Source organism: Natator depressus, chromosome 20 (genome assembly GCF_965152275.1).
Source record: "Natator depressus isolate rNatDep1 chromosome 20, rNatDep2.hap1, whole genome shotgun sequence".
Taxonomy (NCBI): Eukaryota; Metazoa; Chordata; order Testudines; family Cheloniidae; genus Natator; species Natator depressus.
This window is the reverse complement of record NC_134253.1, coordinates 24,772,379-24,788,229: the sequence shown is the minus strand read 5'-3', so window position 1 is coordinate 24,788,229 and position 15,851 is coordinate 24,772,379. Positions and strand designations below refer to the sequence as shown.

Here is a 15,851-nt window from a genome sequence, read left to right as displayed (position 1 = left end):
GCATGGTGGGGGGCGGTATCCTAAACATACAGCTACGGGTAGCATAAAATCCCTCCTTTACCTGTAAAGGGTTAAGAAGCTCAGATAACCTGGCTGGCACCTGACCAAAAGGACCAACAAGGGGAGAAGATACTTTCAAATCTGTGGGGGAAGGTTTTTGTTTTGTGTTTTTTCTTTGTGTTCTCTCTGGTGAGGAGCCAGGGCAGGGAAAATACAACTACTAAAGCCATATCTGAACTAAGCATCTAAGATTACAAATTTCAGAGTAGCAGCCGTGTTAGTCTGTATTCGCAAAAAGAAAAGGAGGACTTGTGGCACCTTAGAGACTAACCAATTTATTTGAGCATGAGCTTTCATGAGCTACAGCTCACTTCATCGGATGCATACTGTGGAAATTGCAGAAGACATTATATACACAGACACCATGAAACAATACCTCCTCCCACCCCACTCTCCTGCTGGTAATAGCTTATCTAAAGTGATCATCAAGTTGGGCCATTTCCAGCACAAATCCAGGTTTTCTCACCCTCCACCCCCCCACAGACAAACTCACTCTCTTGCTGGTAATAGCCCATCCAAAGTGACCACTCTCTTCACAATGTGTATGATAATCAAGGTGGGCCATTTCCTGCAGAAATCCAGGTTCTCTCACCCCCTCACTCACCTCCAAAAACCACACACACAAACTCACTCTCCTGCTGGTAATAGCCTATCCAAAGTGACCACTCTCCTTACAACCTGCATGAAAATCAAGGTGGGCCATTTCCAGCACAAATACAGGTTTTCTCACTCCCCCACCCCCATACACACACAAACTCACTCTCCTGCTGGTAATAGCTCATCCAAAGTGACCACTCTCCCTACAATAAAAGAAAAGGAGGACTTGTGGCACCTTAGAGACTAACCAATTTATTTGAGCATGAGCTTTCGTGAGCTACAGCTCACTTCATCGGATGCATACTGTGGAAATTGCAGAAGACATTATATACACAGACACCATGGAAAAATACCTCCTCCCACCTCACTCTCCTGCTGGTAATAGCTTATCTAAAGTGATCACTCTCCTTACAATGTGTATAATAATCAAGTTGGGCCATTTCCAGCACAAATCCAGGTTTTCTCACCCCCCCCCCCCACACACACAAACTCACTCTCCTGCTGGCAATAGCTCATCCAAACTGACCACTCTCCCCACAATGTGCATGACAATCAAGGTGGGCCACTTCCAGCATAAATCCAAGTTTAACCAGAACGTCTGGGGGGGAGGGGGGTAGGAAAAAACAAGGGGAAATAGGCTACCTTGCATAATGACTTAGCCACTCCCAGTCTCTATTTAAGCCTAAATTAATAGTATCCAATTTGCAAATCAATTCCAATTCAGCAGTTTCTCGCTGGACTCTGGATTTGAAGTTTTTTTGTTGTAAGATAGCGACCTTCATGTCTCTGATTGCGTGACCAGGAGAGTGGGGTGGGAGGAGGTATTGTTTCATGGTGTCTGTGTATATAATGTCTTCTGCAATTTCCACAGTATGCATCCGATGAAGTGAGCTGTAGCTCACGAAAGCTCATGCTCAAATAAATTGGTTAGTCTCTAAGGTGCCACAAGTACTCCTTTTCTTTTTAAGATTACAAATTGTAAGTAATAGGAAGGAAATGCGTTGGATTATCTTTTGTTTTAGCTTGTGAATTTTCCCTGTGCTAAGAGGGAGGTTTATCTCTGGTTTTTGTAACTTTGAAGTTTTGCCTAGAGGGGAATCCTCTGGGTTTTAAATCTTATTACCCTGTAAAATTACCTTCCATCCTGATTTTACAGAGGAGTTTTTTACTTTTTTTTTTCCTTTATAATGAAGTTCTGTTTTTTAAGAATCTGATTGGTTTTTAGTGTCCTAAAAACCCAGGGGTCTGGTCTGTGCTCACCTTGTTTACTTATCTGGTTGGTAGATTATTCTCAAGCCTCCCCAGGAAAGGGAGTGAAGGCTTGGGGGAATATTTTGGGGAAACAGGAACTCCAGGCGGTCCTTTTCCTGAATCTTAGTCTAACTCCCCTGGTGGTGGCAGCCGTAGTACCCATCCAAGGACAGGGAAGGATTTGTGCCTTGGGGAAGTTTTTAACCTAGGCTGGTAGAAATAACCTTAGGGGGTCTTTCATGCAGGTCCCCACATCTGTACCCCAGAGTTCAGAGTGGGGAGGGAACCCTGACGGGGGGGGATATCCTCACTTTTGGGGGGGGGGGGAGGGCAAGGCTGGCCTTACGGCCTATACCATGGTTGGGAGGGTGACGAGCCGAAGGCCCCTTTGACCTCCGAACGCTGGGACACTGGGCCCGGAGCCAGGGAAGGGCGGGGCTGGGGTTGCCCTAGCTGAGGTGCTCCTACCCTATGGCAGGCTCCAGCTGCTGGTCCTGGCCAGGCTGGTGAGGGACGGGATTTCCTCTTCCCCTGCAGGGGCCGCTCCCGGGGACGGGTCAGATCCATCTCCAGGAACCTCCCGCCGCTGCAGGAAGCTCCGTGGCTGCTGGCAGGGAGCCCAGCTCTGCAGGCAGCGTCACCGCCCGCAGCAGCGCGGAAATAAGGGTGTCGTGGCAGGGTGTCACCACCTCTGGCTGCGGCGCTGCCTTCCCAGCTGGGCAGCCGGCAGCACCCGCCGCTCTCCTGCGCCGCCTTCAGGGCAGGGCGGCTGAAGGAAAGGTGGCAACATCGCAACCCCCTACAATAGCCTTGTGACCCCCCCACAACTGCAGTTTGGGTGGAGACCCCCAGTTTGAGAAACACTGGTCTCCCCCGTGAAATCTGTATAGTACAGGGTAAAAGTACACAGAGGACCAGATTTCACGGGGGAGACCAGATTTCACGGTCCAGTGAATTTTTTAGGGCCCTCTTCCCAGGCTGAGATTGGAGCCCTCTGTCATGCTGGCTGCTGCATAGAGAGCTCCCGCCCCTGACCGAGTCCCCATCAGTCCAGGCCCTGCACAGACCCAGGGTGGGATGGGAAACTGAGGTACAGGGTTGGGGGAACTTGCCTGAGGTCACCCAGTGGGGCAGTGGCAGAGTTGGAAACAGAACCCAGGTCTCGTGAGCGCCAGCCCATTGGGCCTCACTGCCTCTCCTGTCACTGGCTCCCGTCTGCCAACACGCAGGAACACGTGCTCAGCTCCCAGTAAGGGAAGAACCCCACTGAGTTTGGATCAAGCCCTAAAACAGGGGCAGCACATTCACATGCTGCAATTTAATTAGCCCCCCGCCCCCAACCCCAGACTAGTCTCTGCCTCCTCCCCCCAGTTGGGCCCCCCCACACACACACACCTGTCACGAGCTCCAGCTTCTCCGCAGGGTCACCCTCGTCGTACAGCTTGGGGTGACACCGGTTCCCGATCTGGTTGATGAGCTCGGCCGGCAGCGACGCCAGGTCCTGCCGCACCCGGATCCGGTTGCGAGACTCAGAGGCCACCTGGTCGGGCAGGGCTTCCACCTTCTCTGCGGCCGCTGCTGGTTGGGGCCCGGCGGAGTAGAGGGTGAACACACAGAACACAGCTCCTAGGCCTAAACATTCAGTCTAGTGGGGTGGGAGGGGGCTAGGAGCCAGGACTCCTGGGTTCTTTACCTGGATCCGGGAGGGCAGTGGAGTCTAGTGGTTAGAGCAGGGGGGACTGGGAGTCCGGACTCCTGGGTTCTACTTCCAGGTTTGCCGCCGACTCACTACAGCGACTAGGACCCGTGATTTTTTGTGTCAGTTTCCCTTTCCGGGAGGCGGGGACGATGGTCATTTTTAACCCCTGCACGGATGGAATCTGGAGCGCGAGGGGCTTGTCTCTCCAGCTGGAGAAGAGCGAATTCTCCCCTATTACAATGGGGACCACCAGCCCAGCTCCCCTCTCCGGCCATGGGTCCGTGTGAATTTATCCCCTGGCTAATCGCCCCCTTGCAGGCAGGCTTCTCTAGCCGCCGAGTGGGGTGAGCCCCGAGAAAAACCCGCAGCCTCACCACTGAGCCCTGGTTTGATAGCAACCTGGGTGTGCCCAGCCTGCTGGGAACTGGGCTGAGACTCAGTGAAACTCACGACACAGAGGCTGAGCCTTTATCCAAGGAGAAGCCTGGAACAGCTGGAGAAACCCCAGAAAAACCAGCATCTCCAGGCCTCACCCAGGTCATTGATTTAAGGTTTCTACGCCCAGATGTTACAGGTTGTCCTTGTCCTACCCCCGCCGCTGGGGTATTTCTCCTCACCACACTCCTAGGAGGCAGGGCAGGGATCCCCAGTGTACAGATGGGAAACTGAGGCACAGAGAGACCGAGCAACATGCGCACAGTCACACTGGGAACTTGTGGCGGAGCTGGGAATTGAACCCGGGTCTTCAGGGCATGAGGTATCGCCCTCACCACTGGGCCACCCTTCTTCTCGGTGGTTCTCTAAGCTCTTCCAGGCCAGACTCTCCAGCTAGTGTAGCTGGATTCACTGTGCAATGAAAACAAGTCCTTGTCCTCGCCTGCCCATAACCCTGACAGCGAACATGCCACACCCAGCAGCGGAGCAGAAGTCCCACCCCATCCCTCAGCCACTCCCCAAAGGGGTGGAGCAATAAAAGTCCCTCCCCTTCCCCCAGCCACTGCTGTAGGGAGAGAGCAGTATAAGCTCCACCCCTTCCTCTCTCCCTGTGCCATGCCCCCAAGGGGGCAGAGCACTAGCTCTCCTCCCCTTTCCCAAGCCCCTCCCCAAGGGGTGGAGCATTAGGGCCCAAGCCCCTCCCCCAAGGGGTGGAGCATGAAAGGCCCCTCCCCACCCAGCCACTCTCACCTGTCTGCCCTACATTCATCATGCTGTACATCGTGTACATGTTGCAGATCTGCCGGTACTGCTCATCGGAGCCTTCCTCGGCCGCGTCCTCCTCTTCGTCCTCCTCGTTGTGATAGGAGCTCGGGCTGTCGCTCGTGTAGGCGCTGGACGTGCCAGGGCTGGTCTGGTCGGACGTGCTGGGCCCGCTCACCACACCGGGCCCGCTGCTGCCCCCGCCTCCTGCTTGCGCTCCCTGCTGCTGCTGCCGGTTGCCTCCGAGGTCCTGCGTGGAGAACTTGGCCATTTTGCGGCTCCCGTTGTTGCCTCCTCCCCCGCCTCCGCCCTCCTTCTGGCCGTTGTCCCAGAGCCGCTTGACCACGAAAGTGCACTGGACGGAGTCCGACTCCTGCTGCTCTGTCTTGACGCGGGACACCAGGGGCAAGGGGGTGTTACAGGAGGACCAGGTGGAGGTCTGGGCCACGGGGCTCTGGGGCTCGGAGGAAGGGGTCTCCTCGGCGTGCAGGCCCTGGGAGTCGCAGCTGGGGGAGCTGACCTTCAGGAAGAACTCAGTCCCTTTCTCCATGATCTCCTGGATCTGGAGGAAGCCAGCCGTGTACATCAGCAGGAACTGGTCTCCCACGTTCATGCTCAGCCGGCCCGTGTAGCAGAAGCTGAGGATCTGCTGGAAGGACTGGGGCTGCACAGCCGCCGGCAGCTCCACCACCGCGCTCTTGCTGTTGTTGAAAAGGTCCCGGAAGTAGGAGCTGCTGGCCGCCAGGACGGCCCGGTGAGCCTTGAAGGCATGGCCTTTCACCACCACCGAGACGTCGCAGTATAGCCCCTGAAGGCGCTGCTCGTTCAGGCACTCCAGGATGCTGTTGCCGAAGTTGGGGATCTCCATCTGCAGAGTCTGCGCCATAGTCGTCTCCTCCTGGCTTGGGGTGGGGAAGCGGTGGGGGGTCTGCTGGAGACAGGGAGGAGGGGAAAGACACGTGGGGGGGGCGGCAGAGGAGGAGACGGATGGATGGATACGTGTGACCAGGGGTGGGCATGCACCAAGATGGACGGACGGGTGGGTATGGATGCACGGGGACCACAATAAGATACATCAGATGCATGGTGATGGACAGATAGGTATGGATGATAGCAGGTGGAGACAGACAGGTGGGTGGGTGGGTAGATATGATGACAGAGACAGACCGACGGGGTAGATGGATGCAGACATGGAGAGGGGAGAAGAGAAGACAAGAGGAAGGCAAACAGGGAGAGCAAGAGAGGAGTGAATGGGGGGGAAGAGAACCAGAGGTGGAGAGACACGCGGAGACACAGGCAAGACATGGAAGCAGGGGGTGGGGGGAATGATAAAAGGGAGCAGGGGGCGGGGATATAAAAAGGAAAGTGAGTTAGCTATTTGCCTGGCTGTGGCGGAGCGGCCCTGTCCCGTCAGCCAGGTTCACATTAAGATCTTTAGGATGCCGCTGCATGGGGCCCGCGTTGTACCTAAACCCCAGGGAATGACACCCGCAGTGGGGTCCAGCAGAAGGGGTTGAACCTGACACCTCTGGATCCCACAGCTGGAGTCCCTCCTGAGCTAAAAAAGAAGCCCATTCGCTCAGAGGCAACCACAGGCTAATAAAACCCGATCCGTGTGCGTAGGATACTTTCACAGACCCCCAAGGCCAGAAGCGACCATTGTGATCCGTAGAACCCAGGCCAGAGAACGGCCCCGAAAGAATTCCTAGAGCAGAGCTTTTAGAAACAGACCCAGTCCCGGCTGGAAAATGATCAGTGACGGAGAAGCTGTCGGTACGTCGTTCCAGTGATTACTCTCAGCATGAAAAATGCTCACCTTGTTTCCAGTCTGAATGTGTCCAGCTTCAACTTCCAGCCAGAGGATTGTGTTAGGCCTGCCTCCGCTGGACAGAAGAGCCCGTTACTCCCCAAGTAGATACTCAGACTGTGATCAAGTCACCCCTTAACCTTCTCTCTAATAAGCTAAATGGACTGAGCTCCTGGAGACAGGTTTTCTAATCCTTTAGATCCTTCTCGTGACTCTTCTCTGACCTCTCCTCAATTTATCAACATCCTTCTTGAATTGTAGGCACCAGAACTGGGCACAGGATTCCAGCTGCGGTTGCCCCAGTGCCGAATGCAGAGGGAAAATCACCTCTCCCTACTCCACATTCCCGTTTATACATCCCCGGACCCCACTAGCTGTTTTGGCCCCAGCGTAACGCTGGGAGCTCCTGCTCAGCTGATTATCCACCATAACCAAATCATTTTCAGAGTCCCTGCTTCCCAGGAGAGAGCCCCCCTGCCTGGAAGCACGGCTGACACTCTTCGTTCCGAGCCAGATACATTTACAGTTAGCTGTAATAAAACATAGTGTTTGCTTGCGCCCAGTTTACCAAAGGATCCAGATCGCTCTGTGTCAGTGACCCGTCATCTTCATTGTTTACCCGTCCCCCAATCGGTGACAACTGCAATACCTCACCTCTCCCAAACCGTAACGGTTTTATCTTCATAACCCGGCCGGGAGGTAGGGCGGTGCTATTCTCCCCATTGTACAGATAGGAAAACTGAGCCACAAAGAAGCCCAAGGTCACACGGGGAGTCTGTGGCAGAGCAGGGAACTGAACCCAGGTCTCCCAAGTCCCAGGCTGGTATCCCACCCGGTAGAAATCCTGACACTTCCAGGGGAGCAAACCTCGGACCCCTGCATCTTAAAGCCTTTGCTACCTCTGCTAGAAGACTCAGCTCTGTCCTCCAAGGCTGGCCCAGGCTCATCAATCTCTAAGTGGCCCCGTCACCACTCCAAGGGGACAGAGCAGCACACCTCGTGGGTGTGGTGTGCACGTCCAATCCCTCTTTGACTCTTGCCAAGATTTTGGCCTCCACGGCATCCTGTAGCAGCGAGTTCCACAGGGTAATGATATGTTGTAGGGACGAGTATTTCCTTTGATCCATTTTGTAATGGTTTCAAAGACACAGCGCGCCCATGTGTGCGCGCAAGCTCCTAGCCACACGGCCATCTTTTCTCCACACGCTGGCTAACAAGGCAGGAAATCAGAGCCACGCTTAATTCCACGCTCCCATCCCGTCACTGAGACTTGCCACGCCTAGCAAATCGCTATGGAACGAAGCTGGGAGGAGGGTTAATTTATTCGTGATTAGCAGAGCAATTTGCTAGACTTTTTTTTTTTTAGCTAACTGATTTTTTTTAAAAATCCCAAGAGAACAGGAGAGACTCCACCTGCCTCTGACTCACAGGGTGCCCACCCTGGGTCTGGATTGGAGCCAGCACCCCCCCAGAGAAGAAAGAGGCAGTGTCCCATTTCCTGGCCCCCTGAACCAACCGCTCCCCTAAGCTGGGGCTGGATGAAAGCTGGCGCCCCGTAAAGGGGAAAGGGACTGAATCCCATTCCCTCCTGCCCCTGAGCCAGCCAGTCCCCTAACCGGGGCTGGATCAGAGAGGACCCCCCGCAGAAGGGAAAGGCCCCATACTCCTTTCCCTAACTGGCCCCTGTGCATTGTACGTCTTTTATGGGCGTGGGGGAGGTGAGATGCAGTGAGCAACACAGGTCTATCCCACACTATTTCGATCTGTGGCAGACACTGAAACCAAGGGAAAAAAAACCGTAAAGCGAGCGAGCAGGGAGTAAACACTGGCTGAACTAGCCATGCAGGGATGCAAAGCAGGAGCGCGGAAAGGTAACCAAGTGAACAGAGTATTGACTTATCCACCACGTGGTGCGCTTGTCTCCACAGACACTACTGCTGGGAGCCGGGGACGGGCGTGTGCTGATCCGAGCACCCCATCGGCATCTCCCCAACCCCGGGGCGGGGAGAAAACCAAGGCCCCTGTGGCTTTGTTGTCTCATCAGCCCAAGCCCTGATAAGCCGGCCTTCTCTCCAGACCTGGATTTAGCCATTTCAAGAAAGCCCAGCCACTGTGGGTACACCTAGTGTGTGTGGGGCATCCCACACCCAATTTTACATGGGGGGATCGGGGTGGCGGGGAAGGACAGCGAAGGTACAGGCAGGAAAAGGGATTTGCCTAAAGCTGCAGAGTGAATCAGTGGTGGAGCTGTAGAGAGAACCTAGGAGTCCTGGCTTCTAACTCCCCGCTCTACTCACTAGGCACCACGCCCCTCCTACAGCTGGGGATAGAATCCAGGAGTTCTAGCTTCTAGCCCCAACCCCCACTGCTCCAAACACTAGACACCACTGCCCCCTTAGAGCTAGGCACAGAACCCAGGAGTCCCTTGCCCCCACTGCTCCAAACCCTAGACACTACTCCTCTCTTAGAGCTAGGCACAGAACCCAGGAGTCCTGGCTTCCTGCCCCTCCTCCCCCATTCTAACAGAACAGAATCCTCCACTCCCTGCCGTCCCAGCCTTGTTCCTTGGTAGCTTCCATGGAATTCCACCTCGTCGGCAGCACTTTGTAATAAACGCAAAACTACAATCCCGAGCTCTCGTCGAGCACGTCTCACAAACAGATCTCAAGGAAGGTCACTGTCATCCTTGTTTCACTGATGGAGAAACCGAGGCACAGGGCGGGATAAGTGACGCGCCCAAGGGCCCCCAGCAGGCCAGTGGCAGAGCTAGGAATAGAACCCAGGTCTCCCGAGACCACTAGGCCGCACTGGGCTAGGCACTGTACAAACGCAGAACAAGATGACAGTCCCACTCTCAAGCAGCTCATGCCCCGTCATAAACTTATTCGTTCTCTGCTCCTCCGAGGGCCAGAATTCCGAATGCAAACCTTTCCGGGCAAAGGCACCATCATCACAAGAGCAAGGGCAAGTTTTTCCTCCGCCTTATTCTGCAGGCTACTTATAAGATTCCTTCTAAAAAAAGAGAAGCAAAAGGAAGGTCTTGTGGTGAAGATAACAGACCGGGACTCGGGGGCCTGGGCTCTGGCATCGCTCGGCCTTGTCTACTTGGAAAAGTTGAACTGGTTTAACTCGCTTTTTTGTTTTTAATTTAAAGACCCAGGGAACCCCTGCACGGATGATCTGATTTCAGTCGAGTTTAAATCTGTCTCTAACCAACTTGAACCAGCCCCAGAGAAGCCGCTTTTACACCAAAACCGGAGCGCCCCTTGGCAGTGCTTTCACCCCGAGTGGCATATGTTCACACCTTTGCTTCAAAACCAGCACAACTGTTCCATGCAGACAAGTCACTTCACATTTCTGGGACACAGTCCCCTCAGTGATAAACCCGAGGGACCAATCCTGCCTTTGTCCCTTTATTTATAGGGCAGCAGGGTTTAAGACCAGGAGGGACCATTAAATCCTCTAGCCTGACCTACTGTAGGCCCAAGATCTTCAGTTTCACCCATTTACCCCTGTGCTGAGCCCAGCAGCTGTCTTTGGCTATAGCAGAGGCACCAGGATGGATCTGGCAACTTCGCAATGTAGATTCCACCTCCTGGAGGTTTGTCCCAATGGTGAATCTCCCTGAGCCTTATTTCCAATCTAAATCTGTCTGGCTAGACTGAAAGCTCATTGGGGCAGGGCCAGTCCCTCACCCTCTGTGTGTGCAGCGCCTGGCATGATGGGGCCCAGCTTTTGGCTGGAGTGGGGTCTGTGCAGTGCCTGGCATGATGCAGCCCCCCATGCAAGACCCAGCATGAAGGGACCCCCAATCTCAGACGGAGGAGGGTCTATGCAGGGCCCAGATCCCTGCAGCGGGCGGGTATCTGTGCAGGTCCTGGCATGATGGAGCATCCAATCTCAGCTGGGGGGGCGGCGTCCTGTGCAGGGCCCGGCATGAGAGGGCCCCCAATCTCAGTTGGAGGGGTGCACGACACAACCAGGCCCCAATTTCGCTCAGCACAAGCATCCTACAGAGACTAGGTGATCTTTAGGTGTAATCCTAGCCCAGGGCAAGTTATCCTACAGCCCAAACTTTGCTAAGCAACACAGCAAAAGAATAAGACCGCGGTCTTCTCAGCCCTGTTCCCCCGACCATCATCTTACCCAACGGCCAGCCCTTACCCATCAGAGCTGGCTGACCCTCTGCCCTGATCCCACATACACAGCTCCAACTCTGAGCCACACCAGCTCTTAGCTTTGGAGACCTCTGTGGAGTCTGGCTCAGCCCAGCTCCCACCCATCCCACAGGTCGGTTGGTGCTGGATCAGCTGTCTCTAAGACTCTATGTAGCCCCAGCGCAAGACTAGCAACCTAACCTGCCTCTCTGTCTCAGGGACCCGCCTCTGGCGGGGAAGGGAATTCACTTGTTTTCCCTTCAATCCCACCGACTGCAGCAGCCAAGGAAGGAACAAGACTGAGACCAGACAACTCGTTCCACCTAAGGGGCCACCTGCCAGATCGGGGTGGCTTTCCGCCTCCCCCCAGTCCAGTCACCCACTCCTGCATGCTTACCACCTGGTTCAGACACCTGATATCCCCAAATCGCAGAAGGAAGGGTAGGGTGGAACCGTCAGATCAGAGGGAGCCTTTCACATCAAACTCAGGGACATTGACAGACAGGCTGGGGAAGCGGAGACAGTGGTTCCCTTGAGTAAAACCCCCTGCACTCGCTATTGATTTGCATTAGAGCCCCTGACCTGCATCCTTGACCCAAAGATCTTTTAGCCTCAATCCACTAAGCACGGACACGATGGCATGCTACCATCTCTGCCTCTCCTGGAAGGGAGAGAGATGCCACAGACTCTTTAGTGGGGGCTCCCCTCTGCCAACCCTACTCCAAGCGAGGAGAACCCCCTGGTGGGCAGAGCCCCAGGGCTCTAGATTCCTAGGGAAACTGAGGCACGCAGTGATGCGGGAACAGACCCAAAGTCTTGCCCCAGGGCAGTGGGCTCCCCCCCAAGGCTGCCTCTGTGCCTTGGGTTTTGGAACCTGGGTGACATTGCGTTTTTAAAGTCACAGCAGCCTGGAAGGGTCACTCTTTTTGCCCGCGATCCACCAGAGAAACCGACTGCCTTGACCTATTTGCAAGCGACAGAGAGGAGGGCAGCAGATGAGCCGGCTTTCCCAGCAGCTGGCACATATAAGAACGAGACACCAGCAGGTTAGAGCACTTAACAGAACCTCAGATCCTGCAGAAAAGGAAATCAGTTTAAAGGTGCAGTCGGATCTAGCCGGGGCTCGGGACACCTGGGTTCTGTTCTCCACCAAAGACCTGGAGTAAGTCACCCTCTGGCCTCAGTTTCCCCTTCTACCACTTGTTCACTTAGACTGTAAGTCTGTTGGGTCAGCGACTTGCTCTTATAATGTATCTGCAGCACCTGGTGCAACAGGCACCTGATCTCACCTGCGGCCTCTAGGTGCTACCCGCATACGCCTAATAAGGGTCGAATCCTGCGTTACTGGAGTCAATGGTGCAGGCTCAAGGGATAAGGAGGGGCAGTCCCTGTCCCAAAGAGCCTCCACACTCTCCTTTACTTTTGACATTTATCTCAGCAGGGCAGGGAGAAAGTTCTTTGTCAGTTTCATCTTCCCTGGTCTGAAATCAACCAGGTTTGAGACTCCTGTTTTGGTTTTTTTAGATTAATTTTTAAAACCCATTTAAATCAAAAAGTTTTTCTACCCATCGTAAGTTCTGTAAAACCACTACAAACCCTGAATTCTGGGCCTGTTTATTGTAGACAGTGACAGACTCCGGGAGCTCTGCCTCCATAATTTAACAGAGTGATGGTTAAGGGGTGACTTGATCACAGTCTTTAAGTACCTACCTGGGGAACAAAATACTGATCATAGAGGGCTCTTCAGTCTAGCAGACAAAGGTCTAGTAAGAGCTAGTGGCTGGAAGTTGAAGCTAGACAAATAAGACACAAATTTTTAAGAGGGACAACTTACTAAGGGCTACCGTGGATTTGCCATCACTGGCCATTTTTAAATCAAGTTTCGATGTTTTTCCAAGAAATCTGCTCTACTTGAAACCGGAATTAATTCAGGGAAATCCCACAGCCTGTGTTATTATACAGGAGATCACACTAGCTGATCACAGTGCTCCCTTCTGGCTTTATAATCTATGAAGAAAATGTAATGATTCTACCTTTCATTTGACTCTCAATAATAAACACCTGATGCTTATTTCTTCCAAGGTTTCACAGTACTCTGCACATGATCATTAACCAGCCTCCACATGCAACCCACACTCCTTCACCCGAGGATGAGTCAGTATCATTATCCCCATTGTACTGATGGGGAAATTGAGGCACAGAAAGGCAAGGTGACTTGCCAGAGGTCACCCAGCCAATCAATGCTGGAGCTTGGAATCTAGAAGCGCTGGTTTCCAGCATCTCCAGCTCTCACTTCCAGACCACAATCTGTGCCAAAGACAGGAATAAGAACGGAGGAGTCCTGGCTTCTACCTTCCTACCCTAACCATTAGATTCCAGAGACGAGACCCTACTCTCCACCCACCTGGGAACAGAACCCAGGAGTCCTGATTTTCAGTCCTCCATCCTGACACCGATTTACAGGTACCTCCATACTATAGAGCCACAAGGCGCACAACATGAGGGCATCGCCAACCTCACCTCCAGCTAATGAGAACAGTTGCCCCCAATTTGAGATTCAGGAATTTTGGTGGGAGTCAGGACTCCTGGGTTCTATTCCCAACTCCGCCACTGACCTGCTGGGTGACCTCAGGCAAGTCCTTCCCCCACTCTGTGATTCAATTTCCCTTCCCACCTGTGGCTGTGCAGTGCCCAGTGAAGTGGGGTCCCTTGATCTCAGCTGCGGGGGACAGCGCCCGGCACAGTGGGGGCCCACTGATCTTGGCTGGGGCCTTTAGGAGCTCTTGCAATACAAGTTACTATCATCCAGTGGGAGAAAAAAGAACAGCTTTGCCTGATCTGCACCCCCTACAAGCCCTCTTGGTTTTTCTGTGGGCCCCAAGATACCAGATCGGGGCACACTGTGAAGCATGTTTCACACAGGCCACAAGAATAAGGCCTGTCTCTAGCTTCCCTAGGCTGTTTTCAGACCTACCCACACAGCCACCCACTGCTGCATGTTTAATATCAAGTATCCAACTCCAGCTCTGTCAGAAGCATCAGAGAAATAAGCTGCCCGTCAGCTGGATCCCTCCCCACCCGATCCAGCACCTACTCCTGCCACTCTCACGGATCAGCCTCCTTCGCTGCCCGGGGACCCAGAAAGCCGCATGCCTGGCTCCTGCTGGGATCACAACCCCGACAGTTCTGTTCAGGCTTAAACTCAGCGCTCCCCAAGAAGGCACCGTAACTCATTGACCTCTGTCCTAGGATCTCAATCACCCTCCCATCCAGAGCCAGGAGCAGAGCCCAGGCTTCTAGTCCACTACACTCCACTCCTGGAGCTGGGAGTAACCCCATGCATCCCGACTCCCAGTCGCCTGCTCCGTCCACTAGACTCCACCCCACCTCACCACTGGGACGAGAACCCAAGAGTCATGGTTCCCAGCACTGTGCTCTAACTATTAGACCACACTGCCTCCCCAGTGCTGTGATGGAGCCCCGAGTTGCTTAGTGTTTGTGGCATAGATTGGACGCTCCACTATACGGTCACAGAGGCAGCCCTCAGGCCCAACTCCCGCATGAGGTCTTGACAAGGAGGCAACACTGAGATGCAGGGATCGGGCAGTGGACTGGGGATCTGGAGACCAGCGTTCCATTCCCAGCTCTGCCACTGACTCTGGGCAACCCATTTCTCTGCTCTGTGCCTCAGTTTCCCCTCCCACACAATGTCTATTTAGATTGCAGGCTACTTGGGGCAGGGACTCTCTCGCACCCTGTATCTGTGTAGCACCCAGTACTATCTATTTTAGGTACTTATATGGCCTCCCATTACCAGTATCTGAGCACCTCACTAGCCTTACTACATTTATTCTCACCCCTGTGAGGCAGAGCTGAGCTATTATTCCCATTTTACAAATGGGGAAACTGAGGCACAGAGAAAGTACGGGATTTGGAGATCTCTCATGGAGTATGCAGCAGAGGAGGGAATTGAATCCATATCTCCCAAGTCCTAAGCAAGTGGCCTGACCTATAAGGGGCTGGAGTCTGTGTACCTCAGTGGTAGCCCATATACATAATCCAGCTTGCTACCACTCTGTTTCAACATAGTTGTAACTAACTGGATGCTGATCCTGCCAGGACCGTGGACTGAGCTACACAGAAAAGGTCCAGGGATGAGGTTCAAGCTTAAAAAACAGGATTTATGCACAAGACACAGATACCACAACCTTTCCCCCTCAAATCCATAAAGAACTGCAACCCCCAAATTGCAACCCAATCAAAAACGTATTGAAAAAAATATACAATCTCCAAATAGAAACAGCAACCCAAACAAAACAACACATTAAAATATATGTGTAATCCAAGCCTGAACACTGCAACCTAAACAAATGGAATAAAAGTGAAATACAACCCAAACAAAACAATGCACTTATTATATACACACACACACACACAACCTGAAACTTGCAACCCAAAGAAACAGAAAAGGGGAATATGCAACACAACACGTGTGTTATTATACACACTCTCTACATAAACCAGAAACCTGTGACCCAAACACACAGCAAAAGAAAAAAAAAATTAAAATAAATCAAATGCAACCCAAACCAGACAGCTAAACCTGCCCCCACCCCCTTCAAAATGTAAATAAATAAAAATGTAAACAATGTGCAACAGAAACAAATTGTAAAGCTTTTTCGGTGAAGTGAAGAAATCCTCGCTACACCCTCACCTCAACCCACTCTGGGGCTGTTCCAGTTGCACGAGCCACAGAGTTTATCCAGGAAAAACTTCCTGGTTTTCTGTTTGGTGGGATTTTTATTTATTTTTTTACAGGGGGAGATCACCCCTTTATCCCTCCCTCCCCTTGGCCAAACACCACTAACTCCCAACACATGACAAGGAGAAGGGCAGTCTGCCGCCCCCCCCCCGCCCGCCCGCCCGCCCACACGCCCACACACCCACCCCCTCCCGGCCTTGCTACCCCCAAATTCCCAAGCAGCTGAAGTTGACTTTAGGCTGGTGGCTTTCGGCCTTTCCCTTGCAGCTGGGTGGGCAAGAAGCAAGATAACGAAACAAAAGCCCATCTAGGCACAGGGGG

General features: G+C 53.2%; 1 protein-coding gene across 3 annotated transcripts in view; it reads right to left on the bottom strand.

Moving 5' to 3' along the window:
* NACC1 (nucleus accumbens associated 1) overlaps positions 1 to 15,851 on the bottom strand; it is a 32,325-nt gene that overhangs the window by 14,643 nt on the left and 1,831 nt on the right. Inside the window, exons 2-3 of one of the 3 annotated variants that reach the window (XM_074935741.1) lie at positions 4,793 to 5,732; positions 3,304 to 3,483 (exon numbers count right to left, since the gene is read on the bottom strand). In XM_074935741.1, coding sequence (XP_074791842.1) covers positions 3,304 to 3,483; positions 4,793 to 5,690 — 1,078 coding nt within the window. In that variant the 5' untranslated portion in view covers positions 5,691 to 5,732. Of the gene's footprint in view, positions 1 to 3,303; positions 3,487 to 4,792; positions 5,736 to 15,851 lie in introns of those variants that run through there. The other 2 variants (XM_074935739.1, XM_074935740.1) reach the window with 2 other exon arrangements.